We start from the raw sequence: 24471 nt of genomic DNA, 5'->3' as shown, positions 1-24471 counted from the left end.
AAGAAGCAGCAAAATACTATAAATAGCATAGGTACAAGCAATCATTCTGAAGTAACTACAATAAAATTGTTCGGTACAGTAACTACAACCAAAAGCCGATGATCAAAGTACATGAAACAACAACTAGTAACAAAAAACCAACGACCAAGAAACTATAAGTTTAATGCTACAACTACTAATATGGAAGGATAAGCGAGACCACGCTGTGCTGCCTACTAAACTTTTATCCTAATTTGTGTTCTCCACAACCTCCTATCTATGGTCATGTCCTCAACTAGCTGAAGCTGCGCCATGTCTTGTCTAATCACCTCTTCCTAATACTTCTTCGGCTTACCTCTCCCTCTCTTGAAACCATCCATAGCCAGCCTCTTACGCCTCCACTTTGGGCATCCACACCACTCCTCTTCACTTGCCCAAACCGTCTCAACTTCACTTCCCACATCTTGTTCTCCACTGAAGCACTTAGTGCTTTCGTTGTTGTGGAATAAGAAGCCTTACCTTTTTCCAGATATCCTAATTTTCTAATCCTATCCCTCCTAATATGCCACGCATCTATCAAAGTATCCTCATTTTCGCAATTTTCGTCTTCTAAATGTGAGAGTTCTTTACCGGCCAATACTTTGCCCCATACAACATAGTTGATCTAACCACCATCTTGTATAACTTGCCTTTAAGTTTTGGTGACACCTTTTTATCTCCGGATGTGAGCCTCCTTTTCATTAAACCTGCACTAATACAGTGTGCAAAATCATCGTCAATATCCCCATTTCCTTGGATAATAGACCGAAGGTACTTTAAACTTCCTCTCTTTTGGATGGCTGTGTATCAGGCCTCACTTCCACGCCAGTCTCATGCATCATGTCACTAAACTTGCACTTAAAGTATTTGTCTTGATCCTGTATAATTTGAACCCTTGAACCCTTTAGCTGATCCCTGGTGTAATCCCATCACAACTTTGAAGTGATCCGACTCTCCTCCCACTGTCTTTACCTGAGTCGTTGCTCCATCGTACATGTCATTGATCCCCCTAGTATTCGCCACAAGTACACCTCTAACCCCAAGCGTCTTCATAGAACCTCCTTGGGACTTGTCGTAAGCCTTTTCTAGGTCTAGGAACACCATGAGTAAGTCCTCACTCTCCATATACTGCTCCACTAACATCCTTACAATATGAATGACTTCTGTTGTTGAGCACCCCAACATGAATCTGAACCGGTTCATGGAAATAGCCACGCCCCTTCTCACCCTCATTGCAATTCTGAGTGTCAACCTATTAAGTTTCATATTCTGAAACGTAAAATCATTTGGGTTGAATGAGTGACAGACAAATCTTTTCTGTACACTAATTGAATCTGATACCTCTCTTTCTCTCTGGCCGTCCCTCTTTATTTCTTTCTTTCATTTGGTACAAAGACATGTAAGATACTAAAGTTTGTCTTTTTTTACCGTGACATGTTTATTTTGTCTCTTTTTAGATGTAGCTTGAAGAATGTAACTGTTGTCCATCTAGTATTCTTAATGATTCTGAATGGTTCAGGTGTGCTTCGAAGACCTGCAGAGATTCTTGGGCAAGTCCATGTTGCAACAAGAATGCGCCCAACGGAAGCTCTTTGGGCATTGGCATATGGAGGCCCCATGTCCTTACTTCCTTTGGCAGTGAGTAATGTGCAAGACAATAGCTTGGAACCTCAGCAAGGTGACCTTTCTTTGTCATTAGCCACAACTGCTATTGCCGCTCCTATATTCAGAATCATCTCTAGGGCCATTGAACATCCTGGAAACAATGAAGAGTTGAGTCGTAGAAAAGGTCCAGAAGTCCTGTCAAGAATCTTAAACTACCTTCTACAAACTTTGTCTTCCCTTGATGTTGCAAAACGTGATGGAGTTGGGGATGAGTCGCTTGTAGCAGCAGTTGTTTCGTTGTGCCAATCACAAAAGCACAACCACACGCTCAAGGTGCAGCTTTTCAGTATGCTTCTACTGGATCTGAAGATTTGGAGCTTATGCAGTTATGGTCTTCAGAAGAAGCTTCTCTCTTCTCTTGCAGATATGGTTTTCACAGAGTCATCTGTGATGCGTGATGCTAATGCCATTCAAATGCTTCTAGATGGCTGCAGGAGATGTTATTGGACTATTCATGAAAGTGACTCTGTCGATACATTTATGAATGACGAATCACGTCCTGTGGGTGAAGTAAACGCTTTGGTTGATGAACTCTTAGTTGTTATTGAGCTCCTAGTTGTGGCTGCGCCTCCTTCACTGGCTACAGATGATGTCCGTTGTTTGCTTGGTTTCATGGTGGATTGTCCACAGCCAAATCAGGTAATGTGCAATTTTTCATATATTAGTATGCTGAGGTGGGAAGTTTCTTTGTTAATTAAATCACTTGTTGCTCCTTATAAGAAAGCTTAGACTACCGTTCCTTGTCGGTGTGCATTTTTTATGGTTTATTATATTATCTTTTCTTAGTCACCTTACCGATTTCAAAAAAAATAAAAAATAAAAGTGAATTATACCTTCTTAGTCATTCAAGAATACCCTCTTAATAGTTTTCTCAAACTTTTACTCTGCTGTATCTTCATTTTTCAAAGCTTATTAACTTTTCCACACCTTATTTTCTTGTTGCATGTGGTCTTCCTGTTTTGTAATTATTAACTTATTTTCTACTTATCAGTGTCTCATCTCAGTAACTTTACTTTCAGACGTTCACACTGTTTGATGATGCTCTATTTGAATTTATTCATAATTCTCCTGTCTTAAAAGGTGCAAAAAGACTAAGAAAATAAGTTCTTATGGTTTTCTTACTTTCAGTATCCACAAAAGAAGAATAATATCTTATTCATAATGGTACACATTATAGGAAATTTCCTATTACTATATACACGTCTTAAAACATCTTTCCATTATTGAGTTAAAAATATTTTTTTTCCTTCATAATTTAAAAAAAAGAGAGGAACAACTCTAATAGCGTACACTTCTCAATTTGAAATTTGCAAAATTTTGCTCTTTTTAGTGCTTTTCCATAAAATTGTGTGCCAGTTATTTGATACTTACCATCTGCAGAAAACTTGGCTGAGAAAGTAAAATTGAGTTAATCTGTTATGTTCTTTTCATCATGCACATGCAGTAAATTCACCAAATAGCTATCAAACTAAGACATTTTGTGCCTTTTGGATACAGTCTAAGATCTTTTGCACTTTACTATATGTCCAGCTGTAGTCTTTCCTCCAAAGCACCCCATTTGATGTCCCACCCTTCCCCTCCTTCCTCCGTTAGTTTAGCTGCAACGGCCATATACGCAGGAAGCAGTTCCGCTATGGCAAGTTTTCTCGTTCCTTAAAGCACATAAGACAAGGCTGGTATTGTCCTCCAAATACCCTTCTAGTCTTATTCTTTTCTAACTGCATCCACTCCAGCTGCAAAATAACTCTTTAAGTAAAGGCATGACTCATTTTCCACAATGATGTTTAGGAACACTTTCGACATGTGGCTGTACAGTGCACAAGAGGTGTTTTGTGGTCTTCACTCCCTTCTTCACTCAAGTAGCACTTCCTTCCTTCTGTATACAGGGGAATAAAATCTTATTCTTAAAAGAGAGCTTTCTCGACACTCGATTTTCTTAATTGATACTTCCCAACAGATGTGCCAGACTTTCTTTTTAATCTAATATAATAATTTTGTTATTTCAGGTTGCCAGGGTGCTACATCTCATGTACAGGTTGGTTGTACAGCCAAATATGTCCCGGGCTCAAACCTTTGCTGACGCATTTTTGTCTTGTGGTGGTATAGAAACACTTCTTGTCCTATTGCAGCGCGAAGTTAAGATTGGAGATTGCGATGATTTATCCTCTTTAGATCATAAAGCCACTGCTGCATCAGCCCAGGAAACTGAACTGGATAGTGAGGCACATGGCCCCATGGGAAGTAGTGAAGTTGGTGAAACAGGATTTACAATAGAAAGAGAGACAAGTTTGAATGCAATGGAATCTGTATCTGAGTCCTTCAATGGTGCGGGCGCCACAATTTCCACTAGGTCTACTATTGAAAAGATGCAGTCTATCCCAGAAAATGCCTTTCTAAAAAACCTGGGTGGTATAAGCTTTTCAATAAGTTCTGAAAATGCTCGGAATAATGCATACAATGTTGATAGAAGTGATGAAATTGTGCTTGGAATTATTAACCTCTTGGGTGCTTTAGTTTCATCAGGTTATCTGAAATTTGATACACATGCTCTCCCAGATATGACAAATAACCTTTTGGGGTTGCTGGAAGGAGGGGGTACCATGTTTGATGATAAGGTTTCCCTTCTACTTTTTGCATTACAAAAGGCCTTCCAAGCAGCACCAAATAGGCTCATGACTAGCAGAGTATACACAGCTTTACTTGGTGCCTCGGTATTTATATGCTTTTCCTCTTGATCTTTTGTTTCTTTAGTCATCCAGTTCCTGCTATTTCTTCTATTTCCTAGGATAATTTTTCTTTGTGAAAACCAACCACTTACGTCATCATTTTTTTTTCCTTTTGTTAAAACCCTCTTAGTATGTTTCTAGGAAAATTTCCTTTCTTTTTTGTGTTTCAAAAAGATAGTGTACTATGTTTGCATGGGATCTGATGCTCAAATAGATGAAAGAAACTCAGCGCATTGCATAGAATCCTTGATTGAAGATGATATGCATAGTTTCAAACGTATAATGACATTTTTAGCTTCTCACTTTACATCTGAAATAGGTAAATACTTCTTATTGGTGCAAAAAGATACCTCTCTATCATTACTGCTGTTTATCTTTTCCCTTTTTCGTGCCTATCCTGTTTAGATATGTATGCGAGAGAATGGCAATCATGAGTTCCTTCTTCTGCTTAGAATATGTTCTATGTCAAACTTTTGGAATAAAACTTTTGCTATGTGTTTGCCCTGGGAAGTCAACTAAGTTTCAACAGACTTTTTGTATCATGAGTTTCTGTTATGCAACATCTTGTATGATTCACCATGTGCTAATAGATATATCTCTGGCTTCTGGTGGTTTTAATTTTTCTCCTAAAGTATGTGAAGTGATGGAATTGTTTTACATTGTAATCACTATGAAGGGTTATGTTTTTCTTGGTTTTGCTTAGAAAGATAAAGAAGCATTCCATCTACAGCTTTTTCAATCATTTGGAATTTGGATGGAAAAAAATGCATTATAATATTAGTCCCTTTTAGTTGTAGAAACAATAATATCAGTCAGGATCGCTTCCCTTCTTCTATAGAATATGATGTTAATGAATATCTAATGGAGAAATTATACCATGTATAGACTATCAAATAAGCTATGTGTACTTTCCCCAGATCTGATAAGGTACTTGCAGTAGTTATATTTACTATAAGCATCTTCTGGAGCAAGGTGGCGTCATTGCTTTAATTTCATTAGGTTTTAGAGATTCTTATGCTAGAGTAATTTCTTTTTTGATAAGTAGATTATACAGCTAGCTTTACTTTTGAATACGTTTCTTCTAGGGTTTATGTACTGTACCGTTAATGTCACCAATATAACTTTCTTAATTTATGTTTTATTGAGTAGAATAAGATTTGATAAAATGAAATCATATGAATACATTCTGCTTATCAATATTAGTACTATTTACCTTGTGAGTAATAATTCCTTATTTGATCATGTGATATTGATTTAAAAATCAGTTTAGACCTTTCTTTGCACCATTGATAGTTGAAGCTTCTTTATCGGGAAAAGCCGGTTTTCAGGTATCTAGACATAGTTTATGCCATCATCGGTATAGTTGTTCCCTAATCTTGTTTGGACTCATTTAATCATTTTTTATGATTAGTTCTGTTGAATGCCTCACTCTTTTGGATTTTGAACTTCCTCTCCACTATCCATTTAGATAGTCACTTTATTTACTCATGCAAGAGTTTCGGGGCTATACTCTATTTACTATTGAGTTTCTGCCCTAGGCAGTCTATCAAAGATAAATCTGAACCTTTTTTTGCTCCTGATGTAGATAAATGCCTCGTCAACAGATGATGGATTGAACTTCTATGATTCTGGGCATCGGTTTGAGCATATCCAACTTCTATTGATTCTTTTACGGTCACTTCCATATGCACCAAAATCGTTGCAAAGCCGAGCATTACAGGTATTGATTCGTGCCTTGTTTTCCGTAACAGCTTATTGTGCCTTATCTTCTTTGTGTTGAAGCGGTTGTAGGCTCTAGGCACTTCATTACCATTGGGTGGGTGTTCTAAAGTTTGTTCTAGGCTTGAATGGTTAAATTGTGCGTTTGGTTATCTGTTGGTTTTGAGTTCATTATAGAAAATTTAGCGTCAAACTTTAATATCGGAACTACTTCTGTTGAATAATGCAAATATAACATTTACATTGCTTCTGACTTCTTTCTCAAAAAGAAAAAAACCATCTTTTCTGATTCATTTTAGCTGAACAAGGATCTTTGAGAGTGGTGAGACAATTAGGCTTTAGGCTGTGATAATGAGTTTCACAGTTGTTCATAATAAGAGTGTTACCTAGTTTTTTTTTTGAGAAAGGTTACTTAAGAGTGTTACCTAGTTAATTGCATATGTTTTTCTTTGATGGAGGAATCATTAATCAGTACAGTCAACTAATAGGTCCTTGTTTGTTGGATTTAAGTAGTTATCCAACTGATGTCTTGCATTTTTTTTTTTTTGAATAAGTAATTTGAGAGTTCATTGATTATCAAATGAAGTATCGCACACAGGGCGCACAGGGCTTTGGTGCAGTGGTAAAGGAAGCATAACATGGGATAATGTTATAGGTGTATGTCACTAGTTTGAACCCTCTTAAAGACTATAGTTTGGTTCGGGGTTCCTTATTTGCACTGGAATATGTGGAGAAAAGAGGATTGGAGATAAAAGGGGTCTGGCCCAGTATGAGGGCTAGACAAGAGTAGAAATTTCATTACAACTCTATATAGCCCTCAGTTTTTTCTAGAACATAGCAAAATCAACCTGATTAATTTTCTGCGTTTCATTTTCATTTGTCATTTTGGTCCCTGGTTGAAGGGGGAGAAACAGAAAATTAGACCTTCTCAAGAGCAAGAAACCAAGGAAAATTCAAAATTTTCCTTTTAAAGTTTATGTGGGAGGGCCAAGGTCTTAGTTTGCGAGACATCGCAGACCTGCAACTTGTTTTCATTCATGTTTCGGTCTGTTGATTGGTCGGTGCGATTATTTTGGTGACACCTTCGTCTCAATTTATTGCTTTCATATATTTTCTTTGTTGAAAATTTTCTTCATGCCTTTCTCTCACTTCAATTTTCTGTTTGGTTTCAGGATCTTCTGATTATGGCTTGCAGTCACCCCGAAAATAGAATCAATCTAACCCAAATGGATGAGTGGCCTGAGTGGATACTGGAGATCCTGATATCTAACTATGAGGTAGCATTTCTTACAGTGTTTCACAAAGAATACTGAACTTTTCTTTTTGGATGTTACTGTAAGGAATGATACAAAAAATTATGTTGCGTTTTTCTCTTCTTCGATATTTTTTGTGCATGTTGCTTATTATTTTGCATTTCTTATGCATCTGTAATTCTGTATACCGGAATAGTTTCCCATGTGGTCACTGATACACTTTTTTTGGCTTTGTTAACTTACAAGTGATGGTCATAGGTGGAGCTACAAAATATCCCTTCTGATACTTCTTATTCTCTGTGAAGTAGTGCTTAGAGTGAGCTTTTTTCCAATATCAGCAGAGGCTAAAAGAAACATAGAGATTTTGATTTTGATTCTTATGATCCTTCCGTGACAGACAGGAGTAAGTAAGACTGCTAACCCAGGAAGCTTGAGAGACATAGAAGACCTCATACACAACTTCCTTATAATTGTGTTAGAGCACTCAATGCGCCAGAAGGATGGATGGCAGGTAAATTTTGGTAACCATTTTCTTTTCTCATGTGACATCATCTGCTCCGTTTGCTCTGAATTATTTAAAAGCATTTAGAACATAGTAGTAGCACCAGCAGTATGATAACTAACAGAGTGTATTCACTGAGATGGAGAATAATAGGGTGAATGATTCTATAAGTGAGGTAAGCTAGCAACTAATAAATATGATTGAACATGTAAATATCTTGTCAGTGAGAGCTGAATGGATATGTTGGTAGTTTTGGAATTATAATGTCAGTCCTGGATTCTTCACACATTTTTAATTCTTGGTTGCTTGGGCACGAAGGAATCAAATGGGGCTTGTATGATAGATATATGGCGAAAGAGAAGATTTTGTTTGATCAGATCAGAGTTTCATTGCTAATGTTCTTTTAGAGACCTTGGTTGACTTGTTCGACCAAGTTCCTGCTCTTGACTGAAAATCTTAGTGCTCATCCTTTCCCTTCCTTTGACAGCAGCAATTTAAAATTTCTGCTACTATCTGTCCTTCACAACTAAATTCTGCTGCCACTATCACTATTTATCTCTCTATCGGCTTTAACCAACTATAGATCGTGTCAAATGTCGACCACCTGCTTATCACAGCCTTCTTCCCCTTTATGACTTGCAAAACCAAAACCCCTCCTATGGGTTTTCAACTGGCTTATACTCACTATCTCTTCACTCATACAATGTATAAGATCCTTGATATTTGCAATAATGCGGTTGACTACTTTCAAATCACTAAACACTTGATGATTGTTTCTCCTGATATTTGGTTCGAAGTCATCTCTTGGCCTTATTTTCCTTCTGTTTCAGACTTTTGGGTGTTAGATTGCTTTGGTGTTCTATATCTTTTGCTTATTGACCTGATACGATTGAGGAAGCTTCTGTAACTAGTTCTGTATATTTTATCTATGTATTTCTGAAGCAATGTTAACAGTTTCAAAACATATGTGTTTGTAATTTTGCTCTTCGTTTTATCTGTTGCTCTGGCCATTTTCCTATTTTATATCTGCATCGAACATATCATTTGATATTTTTTTTTGAACAGGATATTGAAGCTACAATTCATTGTGCAGAATGGCTTTCCATGGTGGGTGGTTCTAGCACAGGAGACCTGAGAATCAGGTACTATCATTGTTGAATAGATCCCAGTGTTTGATTTTCTGCAGTGATTTTGCTCTCGAAAAAGGTCTTTTCTTTCAAAGTGCTACATGTTAAGAGTACTAGAGTGAGACCATTCCCCATTTCTTCTGTATAAATTTGCTTATTGAAATAGTTTAGAGCATATTATCACCTGTACTTTCATGCATAATCCCCCCTGGTTATGCAATTTTCAATCAGTTCAAATGAAGCAGAATGGAAATTTTGTATCTTGGTTTTGCACTTCTTTAAGATTATGTTAGATAGTTAAAATACATAGTAAAGGTATATATAGTTATACTTCGTATTGTTGTTTCACACCACAGAAACATGAGTATGTACTTTGTAAAGTGTGGATATGAAAATGACTCATAGGTCAGTTGTCTTCACGTGCCTTTATTCTCACTTGATATCAGAGTTTAGGTGAAAGTTCCTTCCTTTGCAGAAACCAGCAACATACAGGAGAGGAAAAGACAGTCTCCTTGTATATTTCCAGCGACTTTCAGACTCACTTGTTTTGTGAGTGTTGTGGGGAACACCACTATTGAAAACGTACTTTTGGACTCGTTACCCTGCTTATTCCATAACAAAATTGTTAACCAATTGACTCCTTCAATTCACATGAGCTAAAAAGCATTAGGTCTTCTGGACCTTCATACCACTGCCAGAGGATGACAAATTTTTGGACTTCTTTCAGAGTGTTTGTCATGTCTATTATAGTGATTATTAGACTTTATTTATCTTAGGTTGTTATTAAATCTGGTAACATGACCTGTCTGGAGGTATTTTTACTTTGAAGCACCATTTTAATTTTCATGTGCTTTGTCTGATGAGTGGTCAATCAACATCTTATGTTTCTATCGAAAGGCAATTTTGGGGTTCTCATTAGTTCTCAATTTTGCTTATCGTTACATCTCAAGACGTGAAGAGTCACTGCCCATTTTCAAAAGAAGGCTGTTGGGAAGCTTGCTGGATTTTGCTGCTCGGGAGTTGCAAGTTCAGGTAACCTTGTTCCTCAAGCTCTGGTCTCTATGATGAAAGCTGAAGATGTGACTTCATAATTCTTTTTGTTTTACTTTCTTTTCTGTTAATGACTTTTATCTTTAGTATGATATCAGAAAGTCTCGGCCATTGTGATCTTTTGTCAAATTAGGCTTTGGCCTAACTCACACCCCAAAAGCTAGGTTAGAGGGAGGAGGATTGCTCAAGCTTTATAAGGAGTCCAAGGATGTCATCCCTCAACAATATGGGATTCTTTCCACCCCCCAGGACATTATTTATCTCGGTTTCCACTGGCCGGTCTGGTGCGTGCACATTCATGGACCGGGGGTACTTCCATCACTGTAAATGTTCGGAGTCCTGGGCCCACATCGGATTGGTCTGTCTCAGATACCTTCTAAAGAAATGGTGCTTGGACCTATCTCAACCCCCCAAACTAGATCTTGGGGTTGAGTTAGACCCAAGATCCATTTCTTTATGTGGCATCTTAGCCAGGGCCATTGGCTCCGATGTGGGCCCCTCTGGAGCGTGCAGAGGTTGTGAATATACTTCCCCGTCCATGAATGTGTACACTCCAGTCCGGAAAAAAGGGGTTGGGCGTGAGGTGGGTGGTGAATGGAAAGAATCCCACGTTGGTGAGGATGAGATCCCTGAACTCCTTATAAGGCTTGGCATCCTCCTCCTTTTGGGGTCAAATTAGGCTCAAAATCCATTTTCTTTAAATTAGGTCTTGAGCCTAACTCACACAATGTGTGTAGAACCCTATGTATGGTAAATCAGCAAGGCCAAGGTGTTGAATTGCATCAGAGAATTCCTTCATTCCACAACTCATCTCTTTCAGAAGCCGAGTGTGGATCATAGAGATAAAATCCCTCAGAAGACCTACCTAAAATCATCCTGTACGCTTTCAAATGAACAAGACAGTGAAAAACAGTCTCTGTTGTACAGAGGCGAACCCAGGATTTGAACTTGACGGGTGTACCTTTATATTTAACATAGTAATTAATAGTGTCAAAGTTCGACATGCAGTTCTTTGAAAACTTATTAATTATAGTATTTTATAAGCAAACTTTTAATATTATTGAATATCATTAATTAGATTTAATATGAAAAAGTGTGTTATCCATCATACTTGAATTCAATGCACTTTTATATTTTAAATAATAATAAAAAGTTTTTGAAAAATATGAAATTCGAGAGATTTGTTTGCTAGATGGTTGTACGAAAAACGTTTGGTTTAAGCCTATCTCAAACTTTAAATTACTAATTTTTTAAATAAAAAATAAGTCAATGATCAAAAGATAAAAAAAATAAACATTTACAGTACAAGATGGGGAGAATATCTACATTTTGAAGTTGGAGGGGAGCTTGTATTTTGAAATAAAATGAAAAATACGTTAACAATGTCCACAATACATAAAAGAAAAAAGAAAAGTGTAAAATAAATGATTACTAAGTAGGAAATTTTTTTAATCAATTGATATATATATGTGTGTATGTGTTTGCACTTAAAATTCCAAACAGAAAACAACAAACAGATAGTGTATTTGGAAAAAGGAGCAATAAAAAAAATGTTGTTGTTGGGCTTCGAACCCGAGTCATCACGCAGTAAAACAAGACTTTAATTGGCATGCTCAACCATCTTGCCAATCAAGTCAATTGTTTTCAGGGGTGCACAACATATATTTAACATAACACCCTGATATATATACAGATATACAAACTATATGTACAGAGTTTTTCTCGAGGCTAGCAGGTGCACGTGCACCCTCTACTGCCAAGGTAGGTCCGCCTCTGCTGTTGTATCTGATACAAATTTGAGGAATGAGCTAAGCTGGCACTTTGAGGAAGCAAGTTGTTGAAGAATTAGTTAGACAGTTATAGTTTAAATTTCTGTTATAACTGTAGCTTAGGTAGTTAACACTATAGTAGTTCTATTTCTCTGTTAATACATTGATGTTAGTAGTTCACTCCAACTATAAAAGCTCAGATGAAAGACACAGTAATCATTCATGAATAATACCTCAAGTTTCTCTCTTCTATAGTTTCTCTATAATTTCTTTTACCTATCATCTTCTTCGAGCTTAGCTCCTAGATTAACAATTTCCAGTCACGAATCCCTTTAAGTGCATCAATTGGTATCAAAGCAGTCCGGTTCTTGGCATGATTATGACTCGGAACAAGAATCAAGAAGGATCAACAACAAAATGGATGACATGCTTTCACAGATTCAAGATCAATTGCAAAAACTCATGGAGGTTATGACGAGCATGACGGATAGGACTGTACAGACAAATAGAGAGTTAAGGGAAATGAAACAAGCACTGAGCAACATGATGCAACAAGAAAAAGAAGTGGAACTTGGTAGGGCAAAATCTTCTGTTGCTGGAGATTGTTCCAGAGATCCAACACACTCCAATACAAATAAGGAAATTCAAACTAATGGTGGTAAATTTCTCTCTCGATGCTCTAAATTGGATTTCGCTAGGTTTTCTTGTCAAGATCTGAGAACAGGGTTGTATAAGGATGATAAACTACCCACTGGTGAAGTAGGGATGTCTTTTGACAATTTGACTTCTTTTCTTGTCGATCAATGGGAATGTGAAGCAATAGAGAAAACAAATATTTCACAAAAGGAGGTAATGTGCCCTATTCCTCGGATGTTGCTGGAGCCCACACACAGAAAGTATGACAAAGTGGAACCTCTCATGATGATAGTTGGCTCACAGGGTACTCCTATAGGCGAAGATAAATCAGTGGGTGTGGAGGAAGAGACTGCTAACGTAGAGATTGGGATGAACACTGAACATATGAGTCTATTGACAGAGGAAAAGAGTGCACAAGTGATTCTAAGGTAACTGTTCTGATTGATATAGACTATAGAACTGAATTGAAGAATTACATGCATAGCTTTAGTACGAAGATAATAAAGAGTGTGATTGCATTTCCTAATAAGATAATTGACGAAATGGATAACAATTACGCTGTTGAAGAGGACGAGGGACGGATTGGTGAACCATGGAGAGAAGTTGATGAAGAGGGAAAAAGAATCAATTCTATTGATTTCTCTCTTTCTTCCTCTATCAGTTTAATCACTGTATTGGATGTTGTAACTGGATTACAACTTACCTATGATGGCAAGCTGGAAGTCATGGATGTTTTGAATTTTATGGAGAATGGTGGTCTTGTTGCACCTACATTGGAAAAAGTTGAAACCGATTTTTATACGTGGAAAAAAGTTTTTTTGATGGTAAGTTTTTCAGGGAAGAATCTTTTCCCAGATGAAAATCTGCAAATCTGCAGTTAAAAAAAGCCCATGAAGGTCACCAGGACAAAGCTAATATCATGTGCAGACAAATAGCAGCCTACAAAAATGAGATACCAGTCATTAACATTGTTGTTTGGCATGATGGGAAAATGTGGAGAACTTCTGGGCACACTCAGAGTTAGATACTGGGAGCTATAGCATCTTGGAAAAGCTTCATGGCTGCTTACCTCGTAGCTTTGGACAATAAGGGTTCTCATGCCGTTACATCAAGACATTATGAGCAACTAATTGATTATTATGTGGCTTCTAGACAAGGGTCTACACTTCCTCTTGGGGCTTCGTACAAAATAATTCAGGCAGTTGATCAGAGTATTCCGTGGAGCCTTCTTTTTGCCATGCTTGCTCTTGCTAATTTTGAGATGTTGGAAAAGGGTGGAAGGAATATTGTGGCTTCACTAAAAGAGAAACAATGTAGTTACCATGTTGACAGTAAATTGGGGCAGCTGAAGCATAGTCTAAAATTCATGAACAAGTTGTGCAATACTATTAATGTGGAGAGGCATCGGCTCAGTTGCATTTTAAGACTAATCGTTGCACCTTCAGTTCTCAGTATTGTCTCTTTTACATGGGTCATTATACATGGCCTTGAAGGGGAGATGCAACAACAATTACTTATGGTGATGAAGATGCATAGCCTGCCAGATGGGTTAACTTTTGCAATTTGTAGTGAAATTGATACAATCAAAACTACTTTTATTAGTAGGGTGATGAAGAGAAGATATGACATCAAGGATGTGTTTCTACCTTGTGACTTGCTTCGGGATATACTGACGGGAAGGGAACACTTGCATTGTAGTGGAAGATTAACACATTTCAAAGGTGCTATTTTACGCCAAATTTTGGAGGAATTTCTGAAGGATAGTAACCTCTTCTGCGGTGAGGCAGGTGACATCAGGAAAACAGGGGAGGAGATTCGGTGTAGTCACTTTATTGGCCCCTAAAATTGCTGACTGAAAGTTCGTTAAAGGATATTGCCCTGTGTTGGTTTTCTCCTTGCAGTATGACTTTGTTAAGCATGAATTTTGGAGGCATAATTGCCCCATGGCTGAGGATATCCTTGATAGAAGAATGGTCAAAAGAGGTAATGAGGCTGTGTGTCAAGTCCTTATCAAATGGACTGGCATAGATGCTGTACAAGGCTACAAGCTGCTTGGTATTTCTTGTCTGAAGTGCAACATGTTTCCATCTTTTCCATTCTTGAGGTCAAGAATGTTCTTTACGGAGGGGTATTGATACAAGTTTGAGGAATGAGCTAAGTTGACACTTTGAGGAAGCAAGTTGTTGAAGAATTAGTTAGACAGTTATAGTTTAAATTTCTGTTATAACTGTAGCTTAGGTAGTTAACACTATAGTAGTTCCATTTCTCTGATAATACATTGATGTTAGTAGTTCACTCCAACTATAAAAGCTCAGATGAAAGACACAGTAATCATTCATGAATAATACCTCAAGTTTCTCTCTTCTATATTTTCTCTATAATTTCTTTTAGCTACATTTCTCGGATTAATCCTTGATTTAGCTATCATCTTCTTCGAGCTTAGCTCCTAGATTAACAATTTCCAGTCACGAATCCCTTTAAGTGCATCAGTATCCCTGAGCAAGTCGGCTGGCGTTTGTCCCAAATTGTTACGATGCTGCTCCCTTTGTACCAGAGTCTTTAAGCTCAGACCAGTCGCACTATCTGTTCCCATAAATTTGTCGAACAAGACCTGGTGACCATTCTTCTATTTGTCTTTCATGCTAACATACAATTTAAACCTCTGAATATGAGAGATTTCAGGGTGATTCTCTTCTTCCTCTCATCCACTCCCCTCACAGTCCAGCTAAGAAGTTTTAGTCTCTTTCTAAGAATGCTTTGTGATGCCTGCCCCTCAATCGTTTCTTTCTTAAACTACATGTGCAGTCAAACAAGTCTCGCATTGGTTATGGATTGGTAATTGGTCTCCTTATATGCCCAAGGTCCATTTCTTATCATGGTATCTCCGGACCCCATCCCATTTATTGTTTTACTTGATTTTGGGCCCTCATGTTATATTGTCTACACTCCAAAGGTCTAGCTGGGCATGTGGAGGTGTCAGAACTCAGAAGTCCCACATTGTCCATGGATGGGGCGATTGGTTTCCTTGTATGGTTGGACAATTCTCACCTCATGAGCTAGCTTTTGGATTGAGTTAGACCCAAGGTTTATTTCTTTATAATAACATGAATTAGGATGGAGGGAGCAATTGAAGTCTTAATTTTCCCTAAATTTTGTTGTCTTTGAAGTTAACTTGAGCGTTGGTGTCACCTTGATCCTTTTTGAATTGTTTTAATTTCAAAATCGACTTTGTTTTAGGGCCTTGCTGCCAGTTATGATTTTTGTTTAATTTGGAGCAGTTTTCTGTTTGATAAGGCAAAGTAATTATATCAATGATTGCACCAAGTAATTGTCCATGCAAAAAAGAGAATTACAGAAAAATTCTAAGAAGAATCTGTATGGGAGAGAGAGAGAGAGAGAGAATTTACATGCTGTGCTCTCTATACACTAGAGTATAAATTATGAATATAGCACAACTATGGTTGCTTGTCTTGTTAGTTTGGTGTCACTGCGCTCCTTATCTAATCTAACAATTTTCTTTTAGCTCCTTCACTGCAGTTAAAGTTTTTCTTTTATTCTGAGTGAGTGAATTCATCCTGAACGTTTACTTTTGACTTTTCAAAGTAACATTATTGATTGCATCCCGAGACATTGACATTTCTAAAGCTACAACATTGTCTACATCCAACCACAATGTGGTTTCGTAAAACAGCACCCAACATCGGTGTGGTTGCCTTAAAAATTGGATATGCGCACCCGCGATGGATGTGCCGCCCTTTGGGTGAATTGAATTTACATTACCTTTCTCGAAAAAAAAAGAAAAACAATGACTACATCCAGCTTTTCTATTTCTGCAGACTCAAGTTATTGCTGCAGCAGCTGCTGGTGTGGCAGCTGAAGGGTTGTCAGCTAAGGATGCCAAGCTGGGAGCAGAAAATGCGGCTCAACTTTCTGTCGCCTTGGTAGAGAATGCCATTGTGATTTTAATGCTTGTTGAAGACCATCTGAGGCTGCAGAGCAAACTTTACAGGAGTTCACGTGTTCCTGCTGGTTCTGTTTCCCCTCTATCAAGTGTTGTGCCTGTAGGTAGCCAGTCCGCAAGTGTAGTTGGCGGAGACGCTCTTGAAACTGTAGCTGATCGTAAATCATCCAATAGCTCTGGGAGAATGTCACTTGATGTATGTTTTTTTTAGACTTAGTTTGAGTTTAGGAATTCCTCTTCGTCAAGTACCTTCTGTTCATATCATTCTGCAGATATTTTCTTTTTCTACCCTCTGTGTTGTGCATACTTTCCTGGCAGTTCTGTTGGAGTATGTTCCGCTTCAAGGTCTTGTCTGCATCTCTAGTTGTGCTCTATTTTCGTTGTCTTCTGTGGTTGCTGCATTTTCACCTGCACCACATGTAATTGTTTTGGAAAACATCTAATCTTTATGCTAACTGAGTTAAGACTGCAGGTGTAATTCTCAGTCGTTCTTGTTATGCTGTATATTTTGTTTGTAGCCAGATTTATTGGATAGACCATGTTGAAATGCTTGTTGCAGTTTACGATATTATATTTGGTTTCTTGCTCATTGAACTTAGTTTACTGATGCTGGTTTTTACTAGGTTCTTGCATCAATGGCTGATCCTAATGGACAGATATCTGCAACTGTGATGGAACGGCTCGCTGCAGCGGCAGCTGCTGAACCTTTTGAATCTGTTGCTTGCGCATTTGTATCATATGGTAGTTGCGCTTTAGATTTAGCAGAGGGGTGGAAATACAGGAGTCAATTATGGTATGGAGTCGGTCTTCCCTCAAACACCTCAGTTATTGGTGGTGGTGGCAGTGGTTGGGAAGCTTGGAATTCTGCATTGGAAAAAGATGCTGATGGAAACTGGATTGAACTTCCTTTAGTAAAGAAGTCGGTTGCAATGCTAGAAGCACTGTTGTTAGATGAGTCTGGACTGGGTGGTGGTCTAGGTATCGGAGGAGGATCAGGTACTGGAATGGGAGGCATGGCAGCACTATATCAATTGTTAGACAGTGACCAACCTTTTCTTTGCATGCTGCGAATGGTGCTTGTGTCATTAAGGGAAGAAGATGATGGTGGAAATCAGATGCTAATGAGGCATGGAAACACAGAGGATGGGACGTCAGAGGGTTTTCGTAGACAGACTAGCAATCTTTCTATTTTAGACGTGAATGCTCGTATACCATCAAGAAAACCACGATCCTCATTGTTATGGAGGTATCAATATGCTGACCTTTTTTGAGCTACTCAATTTCCTCTTTCTTCTTTTTGTTTATGTCTCCATTTTTTGTAAGGTTTTGCATATTCACTAGACTTCCGGTTAAGGTACCATGAATCACATGTGAACATTAAGGGGATTTACTAGTGTGAGAATGAGATCACAAAAATTTCAGATACCAAAACTGTTTGAAGCAAAAAAGGAAAAAGAAAAGAAAAGACACACTGAAGACTTGATGATTATATTATACAAGACATAACTATTTATAGACATGCGGTACAATCTAACATTCTAATTTCATACTAACACTAAACACTACTCTAATAACTTTTTAACAAATTCCAATTTTTGTCCCGAAGTAATTTCTATAGTAACCTACTATTTGAGCTATGTGATACTTTGTTAATTGTGATAACTCGTCTTAAAGAAAACTCACCAAATATGTTCATTGATATTGGTGTAAATTTTGACCCATAAACATGTAACTTGCCTAAATTTTAGGGTTAGTGGTGTATTCATTTAAAGGTTAAAATGGGTAGAACCTAAAATAGCCCATCCAAAAGATTGGCAACTTGAGCACCAACTTGAGCACCCAAGGGTGTGGTCTAATGGTCAATGAAGTGGGTTGAGAAACATAAGGTCTCAGGTTCAAATTCCGGTGAAGGCAAAAACACTCTATAATTTCTTCTCATTTATCCAAGCCTTGGTAGACAAAGTTACTAGATAGATACCTGTGCTGGTCGGTATGAGGTACCTTGTAAAATTATCTGAGGTGCGGGCAAGCTGGCCCAGACTCCACAGTTACTAAAAAATAAGATTGGCAACTTGAACAACTTTGCTGATTCAAATTAACCATAATATAGTTTTGTCCAGAAAAACAGGAAATGAAAAGAAAAGAAGAAAGTTTTGAATGGAGATCATAATTTAATGTATCATAGAAATAAATCATTTTTAGTATCATTGAGACTAAAAAGATAAACGAACAAGCAAAAAGTTGTTTTTGAGTTGGACATGTTGGACTTTAGCCTGCTCAAATCATCTCGATACAACCCACTTTGAGCAAGGAAAAATTGGGTGGATCGGCTTCTGAACTGTTTCATCATCTCTACTCATTTTAACTTGCCTAATTTGTCCTAGTTCGTTTAACACCCCTAAGAGTTGCTATTTAGCGCTTTCTAGTTGAACCCAAATATTCATCGGCATTTGTTTCTAGCTTTTGGTAATGTCGGCATTTTTGTATTTTCCAGTTCTAAAAAAACAAACAGAAAAAGAAATAGCATTTTTGTATTTTCTTTTGTTTTTCCTTGTTTGCTGGTTTCGTTTGTCAAATTAAGTTTCTCCACCAAGTTTGACATCTATTATACTTGCATAGCAGGATATTCTGCTATTATGTTTGCCTAATTCTTGAGTTCTTGTTGTGCCGTTAGTTATAGTTATATGCTTATATTTCTATCCTAATTTAACCTTAGGCGAGGGTTCAAATTCCAGCTGAGACAAAAAATATTAGGTGATTTCTTCCCATCATGGTGGGGAGAGTTACCTGGTACCTGTGCTGGTAGGAGCTAGCATGTATTCAATCGAACAGTTGAGGTGCACACAAGCTGGTCGGACACCATTGTCATTAAAAGAATTAGGAATAAAATCAGATTATCTTTCATGCTAGCTGTCTACTATGACCAAATGCTTGATTAGTAGCTGTATTTATTCTGACATCTCAGTTTATGCTAATTGGAATCACACTCATAACTCAATTTTTTGTGGACAGTGTGCTTTCACCAATTCTCAACATGCCTATTTCTGAGTCCAGAAGACAGAGAGTGTTGGTTGCCTCCTGTGTTATGTTCTCTGAGGTTAGAATTATATTTATCTAGTTGCTTATCTTAGTCATCAATATATTCAGAGGTTTTAGATGCAACTTTTTCATTCTAATAGTTTAGCTGTACATTTATGTTTTTGATGCTTTCAGTATTTTGATTCATGTTTCTGTCACCTGTATGTTGCAGGTCTGGCATGCTGTTGATAAGGATCGAAATCCTCTAAGGAAGCAATACCTAGAGATTATTTTACCACCTTTTATTACAGCCTTGAGGAGGTGGCGACCCCTCTTGGCAGGAATTCATGAACTGGCAACTGCAGATGGTTTAAATCCTTTTGTTGTTGATGACCGATCATTAGCTGCAGATGCCTTGCCCCTTGAGGTATATATTAGACTTCCATGTACATAGTGATGCTATTTCAGTTCTAGATTTTACTAAGTCTGTAACCTCTGAGGAAAAAAAAAGTTTGTAACCTTTGTTGAAAGTTGGGAGTTTGGCAAAAGAATCTTGAACAAAGTGACAAGATCTTTGCAGTTATCGTTGTTGTTGAAGTATTTCCTGATAACTAATTAGAATCTAGGACATCCAGCTTCTGTCAACATCTGTATCTGCAGTTTCTAATTTGTCCATTACTGAAATTGCTTTCTTTTATTTCTGTTATCATTATCACAAATGAGTAGATTCCGCTTTTGTTTATACAGTCTTTCTTTCTTTCGCCACTGAAGCATTGGATGCTGCTGCTTCATCTTGTTACTCAGTTGCATCTACGAACTTACTAAAGTCTTCTGTATATGTTGATCTCCAAGAACTAAGGTGTTCCTTTATTCAGGCTGCTCTGTCTATGATCTCCCCTAGCTGGGCTGCTGCTTTTGCATCTCCACCTGCTGCTATGGCACTGGCAATGCTAGCTGCTGGCGCTGCTGGAGGGGAAGCTCCAGCACCAGCAACAACCTCACATCTAAAGCGGGATTCTTCATTGCTAGAGCGCAAAGCAGCTAGACTTCATACGTTTTCAAGTTTTCAGAAACCTATAGAGGCACCTAGCAAATCTCCAGCTATTCCCAAGGACAAGGCGGCAGCAAAAGCAGCGGCACTGGCTGCTGCACGAGACCTTGAACGCAATGCAAAGATAGGATCAGGAAGAGGTCTCAGTGCAGTGGCAATGGCTACATCTGCACAGCGACGGAGTAGAAGTGACATGGGACGCGTGAAGAGATGGAATGTTTCTGAAGCCATGGGAACAGCTTGGATGGAATGTTTGCAGTCGGTTGATACTAAATCTGTCTATGGGAAAGAATTTAATGCTCTGTCTTACAAATTCATTGCTGTCCTTGTTGGAAGTTTAGCTTTAGCCAGAAACATGCAGCGATCAGAGGTCATCTTCATACGCTTGCCACTAGTCTTTTTCTCTTAGGTCCTTAAAACTGGTCTAGCGACATTGTTAATTCATTATATGATTCCTTGTTTGTCTATGTGGTCATAGGTTGAGAGGCGGACTCAAGTGAATGTAATTGCTCAGCATCGCTTGTATACTGGAATACGCCAATGGAGAAAACTTATCCATAGCTTAGTAGAGATTAAATGTCTTTTTGGCCCATTCAGTGATCGTCTGTACAATCCTCAGCGTGTATGTTGCTTGCTGCTTTTGTTTTATTTGTCTGATCAATGGCATTACAACTCAGGATTTAATTTTGTTCATGAGTAGGTTTACTGGAAGCTGGATAATATGGAAACATCTGCAAGAATGCGGAAATGTTTGAGAAGGAACTATGGAGGATCAGATCATTTTGGTTCTGCTGCAGATTATGCTGATCATACAGGATTAAGAGAGGGGGGAGATCAAACGATCAGTCCATCAAAAGCCTCTCTTTTGGCAGCAGATGCTATTTCCATTGAGCCAGTACACGAAGATTATGAACAGGAAGATGGTCCCAGCATGGATAGTAAGTCAGATGAGACAGAACATCATGGTGACATTCAGAACAGATTGTCTGGAACTGCTGAGCAGCCACTGCAGACATCTTCCGAATCTGGAGACCCTCCAGTTAGTAACCACCATGACATGGTGCAGAGTCCTTCAGCAGTTGCCCCTGGTTATGTTCCTAGCGAACATGATGAAAGGATTGTCCTTGAGCTTCCGTCATCAATAGTCAGACCGTTGAAGGTTTCTAGAGGAACTTTCCAAGTAAGTCTGCATATAAAAAATCTGTCTAATATGAAATTCTTCTTCTTACTAATAGACTTATTGGCTTATTATGCATAAGCTGCTAATTGTCCAATGATTGGCATTTTGAAATGCCTGTCTTTTGAAACTCAACTGCCTTAAAGAGAAGGATGACTGGAAAATTAGTGGACTGATGAAGTTGTGCATTCTATGTCACCATCTTGGTGCCATCTTTCCGTGAATAATATAAGCATAATACTGAAAAAAAGAGAATGTTATTGAACTGAAGAACGGATTAAAGTTCAAATGAGTAGTTGCAAACTGGTGAAAGCATTTGAAACCATAATTTTCCTTGCTCCCCTGCTGTTGGGCCAGAGCTGCCGTTGCTTTGGGGGTGGGGGATGAGGGTCTAAAGCATTTCTAATCCAGTTAGTGTCTGAGTTGCAGAATTCTCATGGGCATGGTTTATGATATACTCCTGATCCCAGGGGAATATTTCATTTTCTTAGACAATTCATAAAGATTTAGATGCATCCGTTCTGTAAAGAGATCCCAATTTTTTGGTATGATGTCCCATATTCATGGAGATCTACAGACTACTAGGCTACTTTATAATATTTGGAGTCGCATGTTGACCAGAATATGAAGAACCATATGAAAGATACTAATTGTTTGATGCTTATATATAAACTATTCAATAATATCTTGCTATTCTTTTAGGTTGAATGCTTATGATTTTAATTGGTCGAAATACAATTAATTTTGTACACTGAAGAATGCATGGTAGGAAAGACTTCATATATTTCCTTTCAAGTGCAAAACGCCATCCGTTTCTTTTTTCGGGAAACTTAAAAAGTCATCCTTGTTCTTTCCTTGTCATATGATGCAAGTCTTAGCTGCCCACCTATGCGTGAACCGAGTTGTGAAATTCTCTAGCCTGCCATCTATAAGTTTTTTGTGAAATTATGTGTAGCAAGAAATTTCTCTTTTGATAACTTAGGTGATGGGCATTGGCCTGTAGACTAGTAAGGCGACCCGGCTTTTGTTGTTTATGACAATCATGCGGGCAATGCAAAATGGTTACACCCAATAGAATACTTAGGTAGGAGGTCCTCTTTTCTTGGACATTCCAGATCAATTTTTCCGTGTCTGGTAACCCAAAAATACCTCTCTGTATAGATTAGCTCAGTTGAGGTGCCGAGTTGATTATTATGAATCAATCGGTCAAGCCTCAGTTCCCCCTTCTCCCCCATAAAAGATTAAAAGGTCAGCAATGTTTATAGGGTTCATCATATATGACCAGGGGCGGATCGGGAACCCCCCACCCGCGATGGTAGATGTTGTAATTTATTGAAAATTATATTAGGACTTGTAACTATCCTCTGATGGGAACCCATAACTAAATTTATGGTTAGTGCAATGGCAAGTGTGGGACCCTTAAAGTGCTTTCGTCTAGTTGCTCGAGGGTTTGATCCCCTGCTAGGCGCAGCTTGGTGTTTTTTTTCAGTCAAACTCACTTCCTTTTGTACACCTGCACGTTTTTTTCCCTCTTTTTTTTTTTTTTTTTAAAACACAAGTAACAAAGTCATCTAAAAAGAAAACCAGTTAATAAAATATTACCTCTTTTTTCTAATCAGAAAAAAAAAAGATTACGTTTTTTTGTCCGATTATACATATTAATTTATTTTAGTGGGAATCCACAAGTTTAAAATCATACACCGGCCTCTGTATATGGCTTGTGGTTGTCTACCAACCACAGCTGAACTTTTTTGGGACATGGAACCAGCTACACAAAGCTCATATTGGCAGAGTTCTCACTTAATGCTTCGAACCATGCTGTAGGAAAAAAAGCATGGTATGCAAGTGGAGAAAAATAGAGGGGCGGGCCCATTATCCACATAGTTTTGAATTGTGCACCACTGACCCATGGGGAATTCTTGGTTTTTAAAAAAATGCACTGCCTCCTTTGTAAATGAGCTGTTTGCATGTATCTTTTTAAGTTTTTGCTCACTTTTTTTGGATTCGGAAGTTTGCTGTTGTAGTGGACAGATCAATATTTTTGAGTTAGGACACAGGTTTGCTAATCTTCATCTCAACACAAGTTAAATTTATTAACTTGTGAAGTGATTTCTTGTGTCAGATTACAACGAGGAGAATAAATTTTATCATTGATAACATCGAGACCAGTGTGGCTGGGGATGGTCTTGATTGCAGCAGTGAAGAAAAAGTTAAAGAAAAGGATCGAAGCTGGTTGATCTCTTCCCTTCATCAGATATATAGCAGAAGGTGAGTGTAAACTACATTTCTGCTTAAGATCTATTCAAACATCACAAGGACATAGTTATCTGAAAAAACCTCAACTGATTACTGCTTTGTTTCAATTTGAGATGCTCATTCCCATTTGTTGTTTTAACCATTTCTTTGACCTTTTACTCTGCTAGTTGAGGAGAAATTCAGTTTCTGTTTTATTGCAGATTCGAGGATTTTCTAGTTCGTATGTCGTTGAGACTAAGATACTGTTATGTTTTTAAACACAGACTAGAATAGGTATCCAGACCATAACCAATGGAGAAGAGGATTATGATGTTTATAAACATAAAATTGGTTTACATGAATAAATCACGAATGTCAAGTAGCATATTTTATCTGATAATGCGTTTCATTCGGTTAGAAGCTTGAAAGGCGATTTGCATTCTTTTACATTTTGGTCACATTTCAAGCTGGAAAAGGATTTATGAGCACTCTTCCACATTTCAGTCACATTTCACCTGCTGCTGCCTTTGTCAAAAATTAGTGTTCCTTTTCCTTTCCTAAATT

At 37.9% G+C, this 24471-nt stretch overlaps 1 protein-coding gene across 1 annotated transcript in view; it reads left to right on the top strand.

The window, feature by feature from the left end:
• Nucleotides 1-24471, top strand: part of LOC107872374 (BEACH domain-containing protein C2) — a 35682-nt gene that overhangs the window by 2710 nt on the left and 8501 nt on the right. Inside the window, exons 2-16 of the mRNA XM_047395694.1 lie at nt 1538-2322; nt 3690-4394; nt 5995-6129; nt 7301-7405; nt 7779-7892; nt 8949-9025; nt 9961-10042; nt 16302-16622; nt 17050-17672; nt 19439-19523; nt 19677-19871; nt 20320-20865; nt 20974-21117; nt 21196-21675; nt 23795-23940. Of these exons, the coding sequence (XP_047251650.1) occupies nt 1538-2322; nt 3690-4394; nt 5995-6129; nt 7301-7405; nt 7779-7892; nt 8949-9025; nt 9961-10042; nt 16302-16622; nt 17050-17672; nt 19439-19523; nt 19677-19871; nt 20320-20865; nt 20974-21117; nt 21196-21675; nt 23795-23940 (4543 nt within the window). The remainder of the gene's footprint in view (nt 1-1537; nt 2323-3689; nt 4395-5994; nt 6130-7300; nt 7406-7778; nt 7893-8948; nt 9026-9960; nt 10043-16301; nt 16623-17049; nt 17673-19438; nt 19524-19676; nt 19872-20319; nt 20866-20973; nt 21118-21195; nt 21676-23794; nt 23941-24471) is intronic.

The sequence above is a fragment of the Capsicum annuum genome, chromosome 1, assembly GCF_002878395.1.
Source record: "Capsicum annuum cultivar UCD-10X-F1 chromosome 1, UCD10Xv1.1, whole genome shotgun sequence".
Classification (NCBI taxonomy): Eukaryota; Viridiplantae; Streptophyta; class Magnoliopsida; order Solanales; family Solanaceae; genus Capsicum; species Capsicum annuum.
Note: the sequence above shows the minus strand (reverse complement) of the source record. Positions and strands in the feature narration are given on the sequence as shown.